Source organism: Onthophagus taurus, chromosome 8, assembly GCF_036711975.1.
Source record: "Onthophagus taurus isolate NC chromosome 8, IU_Otau_3.0, whole genome shotgun sequence".
Taxonomy (NCBI): Eukaryota; Metazoa; Arthropoda; class Insecta; order Coleoptera; family Scarabaeidae; genus Onthophagus; species Onthophagus taurus.
This window is the reverse complement of record NC_091973.1, coordinates 7,533,868-7,552,933: the sequence shown is the minus strand read 5'-3', so window position 1 is coordinate 7,552,933 and position 19,066 is coordinate 7,533,868. Positions and strand designations below refer to the sequence as shown.

The window sequence follows — 19,066 nt, the reverse complement described above, 5'->3', positions numbered from 1 at the left end:
AACAACTTGCCAACATGGATATAGACGGAAAAAATAGGTAACAACAGCGATGATGAATGTCATAAATTTTATTACAGAAGCACTTGATAACAAAGAACTAGTGGAAATCAACTTATTAGATGTTACCAAGGCGTTTGATACTGTAATCCACAACATACTTTTAGACAAGCTGGAATATTATGGCATAAGAGGAGTACAACTAGAACTCTTAAACTCATACCTCTCCGAACGCCAACAATACGTTCAATGGAAAGATAAAAATTCCAAGTTATTAAACATAAAACAAGGTGTGCCCCAAGGATCAATTTTAGGGCCCTTACTATTCATTATATATGTTAATGATTTGCCTGCCACGGTCAATGAAGAAATTGGCTTATATGCGGACGATACATCAATCATCGTAAAAAGTAAAGACAAGCGTGAACTAAAACAGAAGTCTATCAATGCAATGTACGAAGCGCAGTTATGGTTTGAAAGTAATAATCTGCAACTAAATCACAATAAAGCAGAAAGCATAATATTCAGCACAAAAGCAGAAAATCGTGTCGGTAAGGCGAGGTTCCTCGGGTTACATCTCGATGGACGGCTGGATTGGCACCATCATATTGAGGCCCTATCAAAGAAGTTATCAACAGCGGTTTTCACCATAAGACGTTTGCTGCACACGGCATCATACGAAATTCTATTCTGGGGACAGTCAACTGAGCTCCATAGAATATTTAAAATACAAAAGTCAGCAATTAAGGCTCTCTGTAATCTGCGACGGCGTGATAGCTGTAAGGAGTATTTCATTAGAGAAGAAGTACTTACCCTACCAAGTATATACATACATACGGTGTTAATGTACGTGTACGATAATAGGAATACTTTCCAAACACTCGGCGAATCACATAGTTATGCAACTAGATCTTGCTACACCATATCACCGACTCTCAAGAATACAACAATCGATGGACTATTGGGGTCCAAAATTTTGCAACATAGTTCCACCCTCCATTACGGAAATGTCAAGAAGTAAATTCAATATAATTATAAAAAAACACCTAATTGAAAGTGCATATTACACTTTTGAGGAATTTATTAGGGAGGCAGTGAATGAAATTGATAAGAATTAACATTGACAATACATTTTTTTGTTTTTCTTGTTTGTGGACATTTTATTGTAAATTTGTTGTTACAGTAAATAAAGATATTTGTATTTGAAACAATAGTTTCGAAACATGTCTGCTTGAATTGAATTAAACATTTTAGTATTTCTCAAAAAGTTTTTACTTTTACCTACATCATATTTTATTATATTAGAGAAATATGGAGAATTTCATCCCATTTGTAATCCTTTCAAACCTACGTCAAAAATATGTTATTAGAGTCTTCAACATATCCACAAACAACAGTTTTGCTTTTAAAAAAATTCCTTCGGCATCTTATTCAGCCGTTTTCTCATCGGTCGACTTAGAAATTCTTGGTCAGGATGTTAGTAACGTTTGCAATAGTGCTGAATTGACACACAGATTTTGTAAGAGAATATGTGTATACACACAGAGTACTGTATCAATAATGAAGTCACTAATAACACTAGTTTACAAATTTTAATCAATTTTTTCCTCGAAGACTGCGATATTTTTTTTATAACGTAGAATGTTGTGCTGATTCTGAAACTGTCTTCAGTTTTTCTCCATCACGTCCAGTTTTCGAGATATACCCAAAAATGTGAATAATCGTAAATTAAAAAACATAGTAACGGTTCATGTTCAGTATATTTTTTATTCTGCATAGTGTGCTTCTGTAGCTATGTGGACATGAAAGTAGACATTTTGAGGTATTGATAGCATAAATTGGACTCTCCGTTATTTTGCTACAGCCTAAAACAACTCAACAAAATCAATCTCATTTTTTTATCACTTAATCGCACCGCAACGAAAAAGACTTATATGAACAAAAAAGTTAGCTATTCTATCCTGTAGAATATTTAAATTCGTGCAAAATTTCATTTTTTACCATTTTCACTATATTATTGAAACATTATTAAGAACAATTTTTTTTAATAAAGAGGTGTTTTAACTCTTCCAGGCACTAAGTATAAACATTAAATTCACAGACTAAATTCAACAGAGTAACATTCTTGGAAAAAGTTTTTAAAAACTCGCGCGTTTACTTGTTAGATTTTTTTGGGCAAAAGAAATTCTCATTGTTAAAGAACAATCACTTTCTGTGAAAAAGTGTTTTTTTAATAAATACACTTCTTTATACAGGGTGTTCCGGTGACTCGGGGCATAAAATTAACCTCATATAGTAGAGCAAAAATGATGACGATTCGTGAAAAAAAATTATTATAAAAGTCTTCAAATGGCCAAGATATGGGCCATCAAAGTACAAAAATTTTAACATATTTTTCTAAATATTTTCAATGCCATTTATGGTAGAGCGTTAAAATTTGGTAGAGGGTAAACAAATATCAAGCAAAATCATTGAACCAATTTTGACTTTGATCGGGCGGCGGCAACCATGCTATACAGGCTGTCCCTAAAATTTGTTTGCTCAGAACTTTTTTGTTCACTGGTAACCCTACATTTATTTTTGTACTTTTTAATAGAAAATGTATTTTAGAAACTTTTATCACTCTTTGAAAATTTTGATAACATTGACCGTTTCCGAGTTATACGCGAAAATATTAAGCTTCGATTTCAATGGTAACACTAAAAAACAAAGTCTTCGAAAAAGTCAAGGTTGGCCATGGCAATTAAAAAAAACAACTTGCTGTCAACTTGCTCATGTCGTTTAAACACAAACGGTAGTTCTGTTAGTTATTATTAATTTTAAGTGTTCAAAATGGAGAGTTACACATTTAGTGAACAAGCTGACATGATTTTGACATTAGGGCAATGTCAAGCGGCCGCTATCCGTTATCAGAAAAACATTTTTAAGGATTGAAACCCGTTTAAGGGAAAATTTGACGTGTAAGCCGAAATATGCAGTCTTCATATTGCCAAATAATGCAGCACAAAATCCAAATTGATGATCAGTTTTTAGAAAAAGTACTTTTTACAGATGAATCCACTTTTTCTAAAGATGCAATCTTCAATTTGAGAAATTTACATAGTTGGGCGGACGAAAATCCAAGATTTAAGAAAACTTGGAAATCACAATGGAGATTTTCTCATAACGTTTGGGCTGGCATTGTGGGCGATGTTATTGGACCCGTTTTCGTGCCATAAAGGCTGGATGGACATACATACAGGCGACATTTAGAAGAATTAGATGATTTTTTAGATGACGTTCCTTTAAACACAAGGCAAGCAATGATGGTGCTCCTGCGCATAGCACACAGGCTGTCCAAGAATTTCTGAGAGAACGTTTTCCGGGACGGTGGATTGGACGAGGAGTAGGTGCACCCATAAGTTGGCCTCCCGATCGCCGGATCTTACACCTGTAGATTTTTATTTATGGGAACGCGTTAAACCACTAGTTTACTGCGTTGAAATAACTTCAGTTGATCAACTGAGGTTGCAAATTGTTGATTCATTTGATCAACTTCGAACTGAGATCAATGTTCTCGGCAGAGTGCGCTTTAATTTAAGACGGCGATATCAGGCAGTGTTTTTGAACATCTGCTTTAGTATTTTTTTCTTCTTTTTTATTTATTACTATTTGTTTATAATTACCGTGAAAATTAAATTTATCGTTTTGGAGATTACATTCTTTTATTCAAGTAAAATAAATTAACACTGGATTTAACTAAATCTGCACTTAGAAATTTATGCAATTAATGGTTATTAGCTCTGTTCGTTTTTCAATTGTCATCGCCAACTCAGATCTTGCGGAATATGTTTCCTTTTTTTGTTTGTTACGATTGAAATCAAAGCTTAACATTTTCGCGTATAACTCGAAAACCGTCAATATTATCAAAATTTTCAAAGAGTGATAAAAGTTTCTAAAATAAAATTTCTATTAAAGAGTACAAAAATAAATGTAGGGTTACGAGCGAACAAAAAAGTTCTGAGCAAACAAATTTTTTAGGGACAGCCTGTATAGCATGGTTGCCGCAGCAAAATTGGTTCAATGATTTTGCTTGATATTTTTTTACCCTGTACCAAATTTCAACGCTCTACCATAAATGGTATTGAAAATATTTAGAAAAATGTGTTAAAATTTCGAATTTCGAATCGTCATCATTTTTGCTCTAGTATATGAGGTTAATTTTATGCCCCGAGTCACCGGAACAGCCTGTATATTAAAACCTTGTTCTGCTACAGTCTTTTTTTGAAATATTTTTTGGTATAAAAGGAGTATATACTGTCATAATATTTAGTGACACCTCAGTGATCTTTCGTTTAAGAAAATAGCAAAGTGTTGTAAAAGTTTTGTTGATAATGGCTAGCAGCAGAAGTTTTGAATGCAAGAACAATCCTGATTTGTTGCAATTACAAGTGTTATAAAACAGGGATATTCTCATTATTTTGGGTTTGCTTTGACGAATTTAGACAAGCCCTGGACACCCAACTTCGTATGTCCGAATTGCGGTATAACTTTGAATAGATGGATGGCAGGTGAATCTACATCTACATCATTTACAGTTTGGTATTCTAATGTTATGGTCACAGATATCAGATCATTCGGATTGCTATTTCTCTAAAAACAGTCTTAAAGCAGCATTACTTCATAATGGAAACACTACCAACTATTCTACTTGCTCATGCTGTCAATGTTATAGAAACATATATGCGCATATCAGAGGTTTTGACTATAATTCAGTATAACGCATTTGAAATAAAAATTTGTTCAGATTTAAAGGTAATTACCGCAACAAAGAAATTCTTTCTTTTTTTGTCTTCTAACTCATTTTTCTTGTAAACTAGTGTAATATTACAGACTTGGGGGTAACTTTTGATTCAAAGCTAACATTCATAAACTAATCTGTGCGCGAAATGTTATCGAACTTATGGTTTTATATATCGCAATTATTTTTAATGCTCTGATTCGTTCGCGCCTTGAATACGCATCTTTGATTTGGCAACCTTTTTATGCTGTACAGGGTGTCCAAATTTCGATGGGTTTGCAGGATATCTCAGTTATTATGAAAGATAGAAAGTTGCGGTTTTCGCGAACCTGAGCTACTTTTTTGTGAAACTTATAATGCCGCAAATCAAATTTTCATAGACCTCTTCGTTTTTAATATACAGGGAGTATTTCAAAATTTACGATTTTCAGACACCCCCCGTATCTCGGCTATCCGAAAACGTAGTAAAAAAGTAAAAACGGGTTCTAATAGATTTTTTCACGGAGAATCCAATGATGCACGTAGAATTTTTCTAGTCATCACGGTTTTTGAGTTATAAACACAACTTAGGTTTTTTTTAATGGAACCACCTATATTTTATTTTTTTATTGAACTGGATTTTTGTCAAGCTTTTCAATGATATATAATACTCTATACTTACCTTTATAATTAACCTCGAAATTGAATAAAATACATTATTTTATAAGTAGGCAATGATAAATAAACTGCCTAGCCTGACGTCACAGAGATGGGCGGAGCTTATATCGACTCCAAACAATTTCGTTGCGAACCACAGTTGCTAATGATAAACCGTAATAAAAATGTCATAAAAAGTCACTTAGTTTATTTTATTTTAACACTTATTGAAAAATTGCATATGGTGATTTACCGTTAGCAACACACTTAGCTATGAAAATGTTTGGAGTCGATATAAGCTCCGCCCATCTCTGTTACGTCAAGGCTTAGGTTGTCTATTAAGTGATCGCGTTGCTAGGATACCGGAATAAACAAAGTAAATATAGTTAATTACTGTCAAACTTAATTTTGAATTTTGTGCTACCAATAAGTCGTGTGTTACTTAATTACCTTTAATTAACTTAACTTAATTATCTTTTTCTTGAAATGGAGCGCTATGAAAATTATGAAAAATATGACATGCTAGAAATCTAGAAAATGTTAATCAAGCTGCTGAATTATACATAAATAGGTAGAATGCAACATTTATCGGCAATAATATTTTATTAGCAGATTGTTTCACTTCAGATATCCAGAAAGAGCGCAACCAAATTCCTGATGCCCAGGCCAAAAAAATATAATAAAGAAAATCGGAATAACAATGAAATTACCGTGTTAGGATGTGTGGAAGCCGCGCCTAAAACATCATGTAGGGAAATTGAATGTCAAGTTGGAATTAAAAAATCGACAGCCTGTGTGATTCTAAAAAAGTATAAATATAAACCCTACAAAGAACAAATAGTTCACCACTTACACCCGGGAGATGCCGAACGACGTTTGGAATTCTGTAACTGGTATTTGAACCATGCACAAAATAATATTGAATTTAGTTCCTCTATTATATGGTCTGATGAGGCATATTTTACCAGCACAGGAATCTATAATCGTCATAATAACAGGCATTGGCATCAAGAAAACCAACATATTGTAATTGAGCGGGACCGTCAAGGAAAATTTGGTTTTAGCGTGGCATGTTTTATTATTGTACCACGAATTGTTGTACAAAATATTTGAAGGAAACCTTTGCGCTAATCGCTATTTGGCCATCTTGCAAGAGGCTTTTCCAGAGATTTTGGATGATATTCCTCTTATTCGGCTAAATAATATTTATTTTCAGCAGGACGGAGCTCTCGCTCATAGTGCGCAGTTAGTGAGTCGTTACCTAACTGCAGAATTTCCTGGTAGGTGAATAGGCACACATGGTCCAACGCGATGGCCAGCAAGATTACCTGATTTATCTATTTTGGACTTCTTTTTATGGGGATATATCAAGAATCGGGTATATAGTACCCAGAATCGAACAAAATTGGAATTGAAAATTGCTGTAACGGATGCTTTTTCACATTTACAGCAACATCCCATAACTATTCTAAATGCAATTAAACGCATTACTAAACTTTGTGAACAATGTGTGCATCAAAATGGTAACAACTTTGAACAATTCTTGTAACTTGAAGCCATATTTGCATAATGTTTAGTTTTTAATAATTTTTCGTTTTTTGCAAACAAAATTTAATAGATACATTTTTTTAATAAGTCAATAATTAATATTATAGTATTTTCAAAATTCTTTGTTTATTCTGGTATCCTAGCAACGCGATCACTTAATTTATCATAGCCTACTTATAAAATAATGTGGTTTTTTTAATTTCGAGGTTAATTATAAAGGTAAGTATAGAGTATTATATATCATTGAAAAGCTTGAAAAAATTCTAGTTCTATTAGAAACTATCTATCTATATTAGAATCTATTAGAACCCGTTTTTACTTTTTTACTACGTTTCCGGATAGCCGAGATACGGGGAGTGTCTGAAAATCGTAAATTTTGAAATACTCCCTGTATATCAAAAACTAATAGGTCTATGAAAACTTGGTTTGCGGCATTGTAAGTTTCACAAAAAAGTAGCTCAGGTTCGCGAAAACCGCAACTTTCTATCTTTCATAATAACTAAGATACCTTGCAAACCCATCGAAATTTGGACATCCTGTACATGTTAATTTATTAGAGCGCATTAAATTATTACAGTATATTACTGAACCGATTTGACGTAGTGTCACTCTCAACACGTAGAATAACAATTGCTGAGATTTTTGTATGGTTTACTTCACAATAAAATCATAGATCACTTCACAATTATTAATCGCTAATATACTTTTTCGCCATTCATTATTTTTACCGTTTTTCCATTTTGATATATTCATATATCTCACAATTGTTATCATTACTAGATTTGTATTTTTTTTTTCTTTTTGTATTTCTCTAATTGGGTTCCTCTCCGAGTTTTTAATCAACAGGTTATTATGGGTTTTTACAACAACTACTAAGTAGATTGAGTAATGGACATCAAATTTATTCTAGGGAAAAGTTAATATATTTAAAAATTTTATTTTTTAATTTTATACGACACAATTGAAAACAAATTAAATTATTTATGGGTTAAAGTCGGGGTTTTTTCTCAAAATAACGAAACCTTCCATAATCGGCGTTAAACTAAGGTATTCCTCCGTGGCTAATTCGGCGCGTTCTCCATGAGCCAACAACACGGGGGTTGTATGCGTTTGAAAACCGGTGATTGTTTTGGGTTTCCCAGCTTGGCCAACCACATCGACAGCCTTAAAAAATAATTTAATTTAATTCATAAAAAATTAAATAAAATCTAACTCACCAATCCAACTCTAACTGGAACTGGTAACGGATTTAATTCTTCATCAAAAGTGACCAGCATTCTCGGCTGCATCGCAGCGGCTAAGGTATACAATAAGTAATGGGATTTACCTAAAATAACTATTAAAAAAATATTTAAAAAAAATCTTAATTAACCAAACACGTGACTTACTATTTTTAACATCAAGAAACCCAACTAAGGTAGCTAATAACCCAGCAACAGCCACCGGGCTCATAAGTTGTCGATCACTATGATACGGGCTTAAAGTTAAAGTCCCCTTTCCTAAATGAGTTAATCCTTGGGCAATTCTTACCATAAAAAGATTATTAGGATCTTTAGCGTGAAATTGGGCTAATTGTCTTAACATGGCTGCTAATCGAGCGTTATTAGTCCCAGCGCCAACCAACCCCATGGCAAAAATGGCGTTGTGCGCAACTTCGGCGTCACTATCATGTGAGAATTTGCTCAATGTATCTAGGATACTTAATTTTGGATTTGAAACCGAAATTAAACCTAACGCCAAAGGGACGGCGCGGCGAATCGCGGGTTCGCAATATCTTAATAAATGTCCAAATGCTCTAAACGCCATTTCGCTACCGATGTCTTCGCCCATAGCGATTAAAGCGATTCCTAAAACGGCTACAGCTTGTCGACCTGAGAAATCCTTTTCTTTTTCATCTTTTTCTTTGTTTTTTTCTTTATTTTTCTCCGTCCGTTCTTCTTTATCTGTGGATTCGTAATGTTCTGAGCAAATGTGTAATAATTGTTGGACTTTTAAGACATTTCCGGTTCCGGCGTATGCGCACACTTCAACCATGGTAACGGCGGTCGATCGGAACGGCTCTGGGATTACTTCTAGGGCCGCTATAATTGCTTCGACAGATTCTTGTTTACCGAGATGACACAATCCTAAACCTAATGGTAAAAATCTTGCGTAGGTATCTTTTAAATCAGTTTCGGACTTTTCCATCAATGTTTGCATAATTGTTGCTGTTACATCAGCATTTCCGGATCCGACCGATATCATCCCACAAGCCAAAGCGGCCATTCCAATAACCTCCATTGTTGATTTCGAATCGGTAAATACTGGTGTTAATAACGTAAGTACTGCGTCGCGATTTGAACCAACGTAAGCCAAACCAAGACCAACGATCGCTCCTAAACGCATCGTGCAAGTATTATGAAGAACATAATCGGATAATAAAGCTAAAGCTGGGTCGCATTCATTTCGAACTCCACAATTAACAATACCACAAGCTAATAAAGCACCAGATTTGATATAATCTTCTGATGAATACAAATATTTATCGATTGGTGTTAAACCACCATCGACATCCCAAAGCAAAATTAATCCAAGAGATGCGGTAGCACTTAACATTCCGTGTTCTTTATTTTTAAATAACCATTTGTTGCCGTCTTCCATTAAAAGTTTATCTTGACCAAAAGCGGCGTTTACGAAACCGTTAACAAAACTCGACGCTAAATTTTGTCGTGCAGAATCAATTTGACTCCCGCCGAATTGCGGTCGAGTATTTTCCAGATGTGTTTTATAAACATCTTCGGGAATTTTTGGTTCTAAAATATCCAATTCTCTTGCTAGATTTAAAAAGTGATTATTTAAATGGCAATTAGCCATGATTTCAATTAAGTCTTCGTATTCAGGCGTACTTTCGTTTATTTCGATGTAAATTTGTTGACGACCGAGCATAAAAGCCATTTGTTTTTGAATCGCCGTATCGGGGCAATTAACGAAACAATTTTCGATCAATTGGTGATCGTTTAACTGCATCGCTAGGCGTAAAGCTTGCGGGTGTTGATTAAATTTTTTGAAAAGAAGAAGTGCTATTTGCAACAACGTTGTATTTTCTGGATCCGCAACGTAAGCGACACAACTAGTTAGGTATAAACACACCCTTTGAAAAACGTTTTCATCAACGTAATGTTCCAATAAATCCAATCTCTCAATTTCCATCAATAAATCGCACGCCTCCGCTTCCGCATTATGCGCCATGTTGTAAGGAACGATCTCTTTAGCCAACAAAACCAATCGTTCTTTTAATTCTTGCTCAAATTCGGTGTCCCCGACAATTTCATTCCATTCAGCCGCAATTTCTCCAGCTAAATGACGCACATATTCGTGCCCCCACTCCCCGATTTTAGTTAAATCAGACATTAATCTGTATTGTAGGCATTCCCGCGACTCCCCCATAGTCATAGCTAAAACGGATATTACATCGGCGCATTCGCGCTTTGTTTCGGTGTCCGTTAACTTGAGATAGACTTCTTTCATTGTTTGATAATGTGGCCGCATAAATTTTAATGGTTTTGGAACGGAGGTCATTGATGTTGTTGATGCTCTAATTTGACCAGCTAACGTTTTTAAAGCTGGGATGTATAAACGAGTATCGTTTTCCTAAAAAAAAATAAATTTTTTGTTTATATTGAAAACACCGGTTTCGATTTCTTAAAAAGTCATCATCAATACATAGCACGTAATTTAAACTTAACATTAAATTTAACTTATTTTTTTGAATTTTGGGTTGGGTTGGCATAATTTTTTGGATTATTTAAGAATGTTTTTAATACTAAAAGTTTTTTTCATCGCCATTAATTTTTGATTAACCTATGGGATATAATTTGTTGGTTCAATTACTTCATTCTATAAAAAGTAAACCATTCTCTTTGCGTGCTCGATTTATGTATTTACGCCTGAGATCATAAAATGTGTAGATTTTTAAATAATTTTTTTATTACTATTAATATGTTATGATGAACATGGAGAAAATCATTGTAAACTTTGTTATATTTATTTTGTGTTTTGTCCGTTTTTGAAGCTATCGGCCGACCCCAACCTAACCATCAGGTATTTCAGAGTCATATAACATCTGATGGGTTATCTTTCGCGTGGTATATTTAGAAACAAATGGAAAAATGTCCTTAAACTTTAAAGAACTAGAAAGTCTGAAAAGTCAAAGGACCTATAACAAGTGATAGAAATAAGTATAAATCGTTTGCTATAAGGCTATTATTAATTGAATTGAACAGTGCTGAAACATTTTGTTTATTTATGGATATGCCACCACCAGTTTTTCAGTCTTTTTACAATACAGTTGTTGGCAGTATGTATTATATTAGTGGTGGAACGGATATCCGGCAACTATCCGATATACGGCCAAAACGCAAACACGAGTTTTTCAATCGTTGTATCCGAAGGGAGGTCTGACTATCAAGGCACAAATTATAAACAGCATCCCCGTAATTAAAAATGGATAACACCAAAGCATCACAAAAGTGAGATTGTATACGCTGATTCAGTAAGTGCTTGCTGCTATACAATAGTTTAAGTGTGGAGTACGCACGTTGAAGAAGATGGGTTATATGTTTGTGGAAGATCATGAGTCACGTCCAAAAGGGTCGTTGTACAGCTATACCCTGATTGAACCAGATTGGCGCATCGGTAAAACATTAAAATTTTCAAGGTGCTCAAACAGCTGTCCTGCAATAAATTTTTCGAAGATTTTAGATAAGGAAGATGAAATACTGATAAGCCTAAGGTCCTTGAGATGTAAAGGGTTAGCTAATTTAGGCACTGGAGTAACAAGACCTACCTTCCATGCATCAGGGAATATCGAGGTTTCCAAACAATAATTAATTATATGACATATATATGGTAATATCGTTGGGCAACAAGAAATTTAACTATTAAATTTACTTTTAATCGACTGCAGGAAATCAAAGACCTCCAACTACCACAGATGGTAGAGTATGAGTCTCAAAGTAATTTATCATATCAGCATCACCGATCCAACTTATCGATCCACTGTTTAATGGATTCCTTTAATATTGTTTTTATCTCGTTAACTTGAGAATTATCGAAAAAAGCCATGATAATTATATTAACCACCTTTAATCAAACCCACACATTCAGTTTCTATGAAAATAGCACAGGTTTAACCACTTCAATTCGCAACACGTCTGCTCACTCCGCCATTTTTTATACTAAATCATTACTTAGTACTCCACCATTCACAAGAATTAGTATCTCTTTTAGGTGTTGAACACTGCAGATAATAATCAAGTTCAACCCCAATAGGACTTTTTTCATTGAATACAACTTTATTTACTTATTAACTTTATTCATTGTAACAATCCCAATACGATATATAAAATCTCTGGTTGCAGTTTCGTCTAGTTTTCTTCTCTTCGCTTGTAATTTATCATCACTTCATTCATTATTAATTAAAGTATCCTCTTTTTAATGCAAAAAGAAGTTTTGAAAAATCACTTTTAGTTCTTCAGAAACAAATATTTGAAATAATCGACAATTTTTTCGAATTTTGCAAGTTCCGCCGATAAAATTTTAATAATTCGTATAAAATTCAGTTCTTGGAATATGAGTATGAAGATTCCCAAAGTGTTAATAAAAGTGTCTTCTTTCCAATGAACCAACCCGTTTTGAAAAATAGCGTTTAGTTTTTGAGAAAACAATATTTGAAGTTCGATAATTTGCAAAATTCGCTATAGAATTCATTTCTTGAAGGATCCTTGAGGAAATATCGATAATTATTAATTAAAGTATCCTCTTTTTAGAGTTGTTTCGTTAGTTAAATTACCATCAAAAAAGTTCATTTTGTATCTTGGATCCAAATAAGTTAACATATCTTATCAGCTTTCTTATTAATTTCATTTTTATTCAAATATCGCAATAATGTGACAATGTAGGGTATCACCTCGAAAATGTACCAGAAATTATAACGTTCCATCACTACTTTTGACACTAGAAATGACGCTTGTAGCGACTTGACGCTTGTGGCGATATTTTTGTGGCCAGGTCATAACTCCGTCATTTCTACTATGTATAAGTGAAGCAAAAAAAATCTTCATTTTCGCCTCTTTTCACTGCATTCAACCTGTTGTTCCCCCTTAATATCTTACACAGCCAAGACAGAGAGCTGTTTGTGACGGCTACCCTGACCATAAGATTCTTGTCTTTGGAGCCTTTAACCTTCCCGACATTTCATGGTATCCGTCGCAATAATAACTGTGTCTCGCAGCGCCCTCTCCGCGACAATCGTTTTCATAAATACTTTTTTCATAAAGCTGATTATGAGTCTACGTTCATGTCTCGCGTCTGTGGATTGGAACGATGCTGTTGGTCGTTTACCGGTCGATGAAGCAGTGAGCATGTTTTACTCTACTGTTCGTGGAGCGGTCAATAAATTTGTTCCGCAGAAAACTACCTATAAACGTAGATTTCCGTACTGGTACTCTCTACCAACCATTAAAGCCATTAAGGAAAAACTTAAATCCCATAAGAAGTGGAAGATCACTGGGAACCATTCTTATTACAAAACCTTTCGTTTTCTCCGTGCTCGTACTACAGCCTTAATCACAAATGATTATAATCTGTTTCTGGGCACCATACAATCTAACATGCGTGATAATCCAAGCGGTCAGGATTAATCAGGATAATCAAGCTCAGGATACCTGCGACCTTTTCGCTGATTATTTCGGATCTGTATTTGTTGATGGACGCGGGGACGGTAGCTCGGGACAACATTTTGCGTGAATTGTCATCCGTGAGTCCCAGAGCTGAAGCGGGTCCGGATGGTCTGCCCGGCCTATTCTACCGTGAATGTGCATCGGTGCTCACTGAACCACTGGCATGTATTTTTAAAACCTCCCTTCACACAGCAACTTATCCATCTGAATGGAAGAAGGCACTAATAATCCCATTCATAAATGTGGCGCGCGTAACCTAATTGCCAACTATAGACCCACCTCTATCCTGTCAATAGCCTCAAGTCTTTGAACGGCTTGTCTATGATTTGCTTATGTTTAATGTTAGATCATCCTTAATCCCTGAACAACATGTTTTTTTTTCGGGGTAGGTCCGTGGAATCTAATTTACCGTATTTTCTCGAATCTTATCCGCACTCGAATCTAATCCGCACCCCGATTTTAAAAATGCATAGTGGTAAAAAAATTTAGTTTGCGAATGTAATCCGCATCTTTCTTTGAGCAATTCGACAACACTAAAACGATGCGATGCTTGTTGTTAACCATAAAAATATTTATGTATTTATTTATCTATGTTTACGACGAGTTTTTATTAGACTAGGCTTTAAATTTACCAAGCCAGAAAAAATTGGAAAATAAATATAATTTTAAAAATAAATAGTAATGCCTAGCACGAATTCCATTCATATACTGCCCTCGTAGTAGCTCGAACGTGGTGTGTGCTTAATTATACATATAATAGCGTAATTATAAAAAAAAGTAGCAAAAATCTAAAAGGTTCTTCTATACAGCAATGTTTAAAGAGATCTTATTAAGTTAGCGTTAAGGAAATCGAAAAGCTGGTACAATTTTTGCTGATAATGAGAGTAACGTTGCGGAAAGACCAGGTAGCTATTGCAGACTGAGGCATCGTGCAAAAAATTTACCGGGCCAAAGAAGAGACGATTTCATGAAATTGACGAGGCAGTTTTCTAGTTCTCTCAAGAAAAACGAAAGGAGGGACTAAAAAATTTTTTATACTAGCAAAGGTCGGACTGTGGGATTTATGCGCCGAATGATGTTATCGTTGAGGCGCAGAACTACAACTTCCCAAAAGCACCTAATAATTTTCAAGAAAATTTCAATTTGTCTCAAATTGTAAATGTCAACGAAATGGTAGTATATCTGGATATGCCACCCAATTACACACTGGAAAGAAGAGATGTGTGGGAAATTTCTTTATAAACGAGTGGTTGCGAAAAATTGCGCATAACATTGATGCTAGCAGTAACAAGTGATAGGGAAAAATTGTTGTCATTAGTAATATTGAGAAAAAAACCATTCTGAAATCTGAAAGACTTCCCGAATGACGTCCTAGTTAGGGCACAACAAAAAGGATGGATAATGGAAAAGCTGATGATGGAATGATTAAGACAAGTATGGAGTCTTAGACCAGGAGGATTATTAAATAAGGATACTAATTAATCATAGACTGATTGCCCTTGGTTTAGACTTCTTGTCATAATAATAATACCTGGTGGAATAACATCCATACTACAACCTGTGTATGTATATGTATATTAACAAACTCGAGAATTAACAAAACCTGGAGCAATTAAAGGAGCTTCTGAACTTGTTCAGTGAGTGTAGGCGACATGGAAAACGATCCCTGAAAACAATATTATAACATCATTTAAGAAGTTTTGTATAATCCGAATTGATCCGTATTGATCCGAAGATGACGTATTATGGGAAGAAAATGATACATAAAAATGTAAATATCGTTCTAAAACCCTTAATAAAGTGTTATTGTTATAATGTGATTTTATTTTACTACTTTCCAAATTGCAACTATACGACTGCGAATCTAATCCGCACCTGATTGTAATCCGCATTTGATTTTAGAGCACATAAAATTTGTAAAAAAGGTGCGGATTACATTCGAGAAAATACGGTAATTACTTTTTCTAACTTTTTATTAAATACTCTCGATAATAGCAACCAAGTTGATGTTATATATACTGACTATAGTAAGGCTTTTGACTTAATGATGATATTCCCAATGGCTTAATTCGCTGGATTTTTTCGTATATATATGGCAGATCACAAGCTGTTGCCATTAATAATTATTGCTCAACATTCAGAGATATTACTTCTGGTGTAGTCCGGGGCAGCTATTTCTGCTTTACATCAACGACATTCATACCTCCTTTCACCACTTAAAATTCCTTCTGTATGCCGACGACAGCAAGATATTTGCACCTATTTGCTCGCTTGAAGACTTTCTTTATATTAATTATGACAAGTGAAGCAAGATTGCTTTCACACGTAAACGCTACCCGACTGCTTTTGATTACTTGCTTGGTTCTAACACCCTCAAATAATCCGAATGCGTTAGAGATCTTGGCGTTTTTTTCGACTCCAAACTTACTTTCTCCGCTCACATTGATTCTATGTGTTCTTCAATACTTAACTATGCATCTACAGTTTGGAACCCCCAATATCGCATTTACATTGATCGCTTGGAGCAACTACAAAAGCGTTTTTGCGACTACGCCCAGCGATGTATAGTTTTCAGCATCCCGCAGCTTTCCTCCAGGCGCAATATAAATGATTTAATTTTTCTCTACAAACTTATTAACGGTATTGTTGACTGCTCCACGATACTCTCTGAGATATAGTATAAGGTTCCAGCGCGCCCATCCTGTGAAAAGTGACTATTTCTTTGTGTCGCGCACTAATACCTATGCACTTTCAAACTCCGCCTTTTGACATATTCGCTGTCCCCTTGTCGTCGTTTAGAAGGAAAGTTCATGGTGTTAATTTTAATCATTGTCGTTTTCTTGTTATTCAGAATTATCTATTTTTATTAAGAATTCTTGTTAACTGCATTTTTTTTTTATTGTATTTATTAGCGGATGCTTCGCTGGGCTTGACCACATTTCAATAAATAAATAGGGCTTATTTTGATATTGAAGGGGTTTTTGGGTAATCCACTTGTCTAGATTTGTCTTTAAGTTCTGACTCTGTATTTTTATATTTTACTTAGATTAGATTTATGTTTATATGTTACATATTATAGAGACGACTGTATACCAATTGGTTTGGTATGAATAAATCATCCAAAAGTAAATCTCCCATCACATTTTATATAACTCTAAAAGTGTGTGATGATTGGGTTGGGTTATGGTCAGCCGATGTCTTCAAAAACAGCTGTGGTTAGTGTTTCTAATTGTTACAAAATATACCATCCAAAAGCTAACACATCAGATCATAACACATCAAAATCATGATGGTTGTGTTGAATTGGGGCGTGATAAACTTAAATTTTGATTGTTTTTAAGTTAACTTTCGAGAAAGAGACTTTACTGATAGCTACACTCATCAAATATTTTTCCAAACCAACCTAATCCAGACCCATTATAACAATTCTTATAATACAATAAACTTAAATTAACTAAATTTAATGTTAATTTTAAATTGTGTACTATTGTTTTGTATCCAGTTTAGATTAGTTGAGCTGATGATGACTTTTTAAGAGGTTGAAACCAGTAATTTATAAAAATTTTTTTTTTAAATATAAATCAATTAACTTACAACAAGCCGTTCAACGCATAGATTTAATTCCTCTTGAAGTAATTTGTCTTCCTCGGACTGCGTAAAAAAATTTTTTAAAACAATAAAATTTAATTGGAGGTTATGTTACTCACCAAATCGGCCTTTTCTTCCTCGACTTTTAGCTCATTCTTGGCCGTTTTTGCTGTTTCGGCACTCATTTTGCTTTGTTCTTACGTTGATTGTATATAGAATTAACAATGAGTTAATAAAGAAACGTATTTAAGTGAATTCGCCAATCATCCGATAAAAACTAATACCGCAGATAGGTTGTAGATGTCAAAATCAAGTATGTTATGCTTCGTCATTTGGAGTGTCAATCGATCTAAAATATATTTGAACTAATTTTCATTTAAACAATTTCTTTTTAGATGTAATATTTTAAATTGTGTTGAATTTAATTTAAACAAATATTATTAAAAATCGATTTATTATAAAACAAAAATAACTTGCAAATTGGGTTGCCTATATAAATAATTTATTTTAAGTTACAAATTAAATCATAAAGAATGCGCTTCCATCCATCGTCTTTGTGGCATGGGAGATGATTCAAAAATATTTTCACAATTTAGAACTAACGGGTTAAAATCTGATTGATTTCTTCTAATGATGCTGTATCGTTTGCGCCGTTTGGTTCTAATTTGCTTCGATTTAATCTGGACGTTGCAGCCTAGTATTAACCCGAAGAGGGTTCCGATTAAAAAAGGTGTTAAAATCGCTAAAATCGGCGATAATTCAACGATTCTTATCAAAAATCCTTTTCGTTCTTCCACAACAGTCGATTTTGTGCAATTATAAACGACGTTTTCGACCTCTTCTTCCAAGATCCAAGTGTTTTTTTCGACTGAGTCGGGTTCCATCATGATTCGTTGAAACTTTTCATTTTCAACTTTTTTTTTACATGGGTCTTTGTAAGATACGTTCGATTTTAATAAGTATTCTTTAAGAGCTTCGGTTGTTTTATCACAGTTTAATGGATTCCCTTGCAAAGATAGCATTTCTAGATTGTTTAAAGACGATAAAGTTACCGTGTTGAGTTGGATGAGAAAGTTGCCGTCTAAAGAAAGTTTTTTTAATTTAGGTAATTTCACGAAAGCGCCCTTCTTAATGTGAGAAATCCGAGAATTTGATAAATCTAATATTTCTAATGAAGCACTTTCTAAAATTGGGCCATCTCCTAATGATGCGAAATTATTGTTGTTTAAGTAAAGCTCTTCTAAAGCGGATAAATCATAGAACCACGCGATTAATAAATATTCCAACGAGTTGTAAGACAAATCGATGGTTTTTATGTCATTAATTCCTCTAAATCCGTTTAGGTGAATATGAGCCAATTTGTTGTGGGAGATATTAAAAATTTTCATTGATGTGAATCCCAAATCCTAAAAATAATTATGTTATTACAAATAAAATGATTTAATAATAAAAATAATTACAAATAATTCATGATCTCCAATTTGTGGGATATGATTATAAGAAACATCAAAAACTTGAACCCTTTGGGGAATCCCTCCAATGATGGTCACCAAATTTTTATTAGAACATTTCAATCGGCGCAATTTCTTAAAATCATCACAAACACAACCACCGGGACACTTTATTTTCGCAGTTATTTCAAGTATAAACATAAAACCCAGCAGCAATTTTAGATACATCCTTAATAAAACTTAGCCTTAGTAAAACAAAAATTTCCATTTTATTGATAAGATAAGATGTCCGTTGATCTAATCTAAACGTATGACTAATTGTAAGTATAAAATTTTTATTAACGGAA

At 34.1% G+C, this 19,066-nt stretch overlaps 2 protein-coding genes across 2 annotated transcripts; both read right to left on the bottom strand.

Annotated features, from left to right (window-relative positions):
• Window positions 1–7,882: 7,882 nt before the first annotated feature.
• On the bottom strand, window positions 7,883–17,574 carry LOC111419478 (regulatory particle non-ATPase 1). The gene is made up of 5 exons (XM_023052293.2): window positions 17,388–17,574; window positions 17,275–17,331; window positions 8,350–10,591; window positions 8,179–8,297; window positions 7,883–8,125 (listed from the first exon to the last, which is right to left on the bottom strand). The coding sequence occupies exons 1-5, from the start codon at window positions 17,451–17,453 to the stop codon at window positions 7,943–7,945; spliced, it is 2,667 nt and encodes an 888-aa protein (XP_022908061.2). The 5' UTR covers window positions 17,454–17,574; the 3' UTR covers window positions 7,883–7,942.
• A 129-nt stretch (window positions 17,575–17,703) lies between these two features.
• Window positions 17,704–19,044, bottom strand: LOC111419590 (amphoterin-induced protein 1-like). The gene is made up of 2 exons (XM_023052423.2): window positions 18,729–19,044; window positions 17,704–18,674 (listed from the first exon to the last, which is right to left on the bottom strand). Exons 1-2 carry the CDS (start codon window positions 18,945–18,947, stop codon window positions 17,793–17,795), a joined length of 1,101 nt encoding a protein of 366 aa, XP_022908191.2. The 5' UTR covers window positions 18,948–19,044; the 3' UTR covers window positions 17,704–17,792.
• Window positions 19,045–19,066: the final 22 nt, after the last annotated feature.

What these genes read in the sequence shown, in the direction of transcription:
- LOC111419478 (XM_023052293.2), bottom strand. Translation starts at nt 17,453, where the DNA reads ATGAGTGCCGAAACAGCAAAAACGGCCAAGAATGAGCTAAAAGTCGAG. An exon ending in GTTTCTTGATGTTAAAAATA is followed by an intron (nt 8,298 to 8,349) that starts GTAAGTCACGTG and finishes TTTTTTTAATAG; the next exon opens with TTATTTTAGGTAAATCCCAT. An exon ending in TTCCAGTTAGAGTTGGATTG is followed by an intron (nt 8,126 to 8,178) that starts GTGAGTTAGATT and finishes TTATTTTTTAAG; the next exon opens with GCTGTCGATGTGGTTGGCCA.
- LOC111419590 (XM_023052423.2), bottom strand. Translation starts at nt 18,947, where the DNA reads ATGTATCTAAAATTGCTGCTGGGTTTTATGTTTATACTTGAAATAACT. An exon ending in TTGGAGATCATGAATTATTT is followed by an intron (nt 18,675 to 18,728) that starts GTAATTATTTTT and finishes AATTATTTTTAG; the next exon opens with GATTTGGGATTCACATCAAT.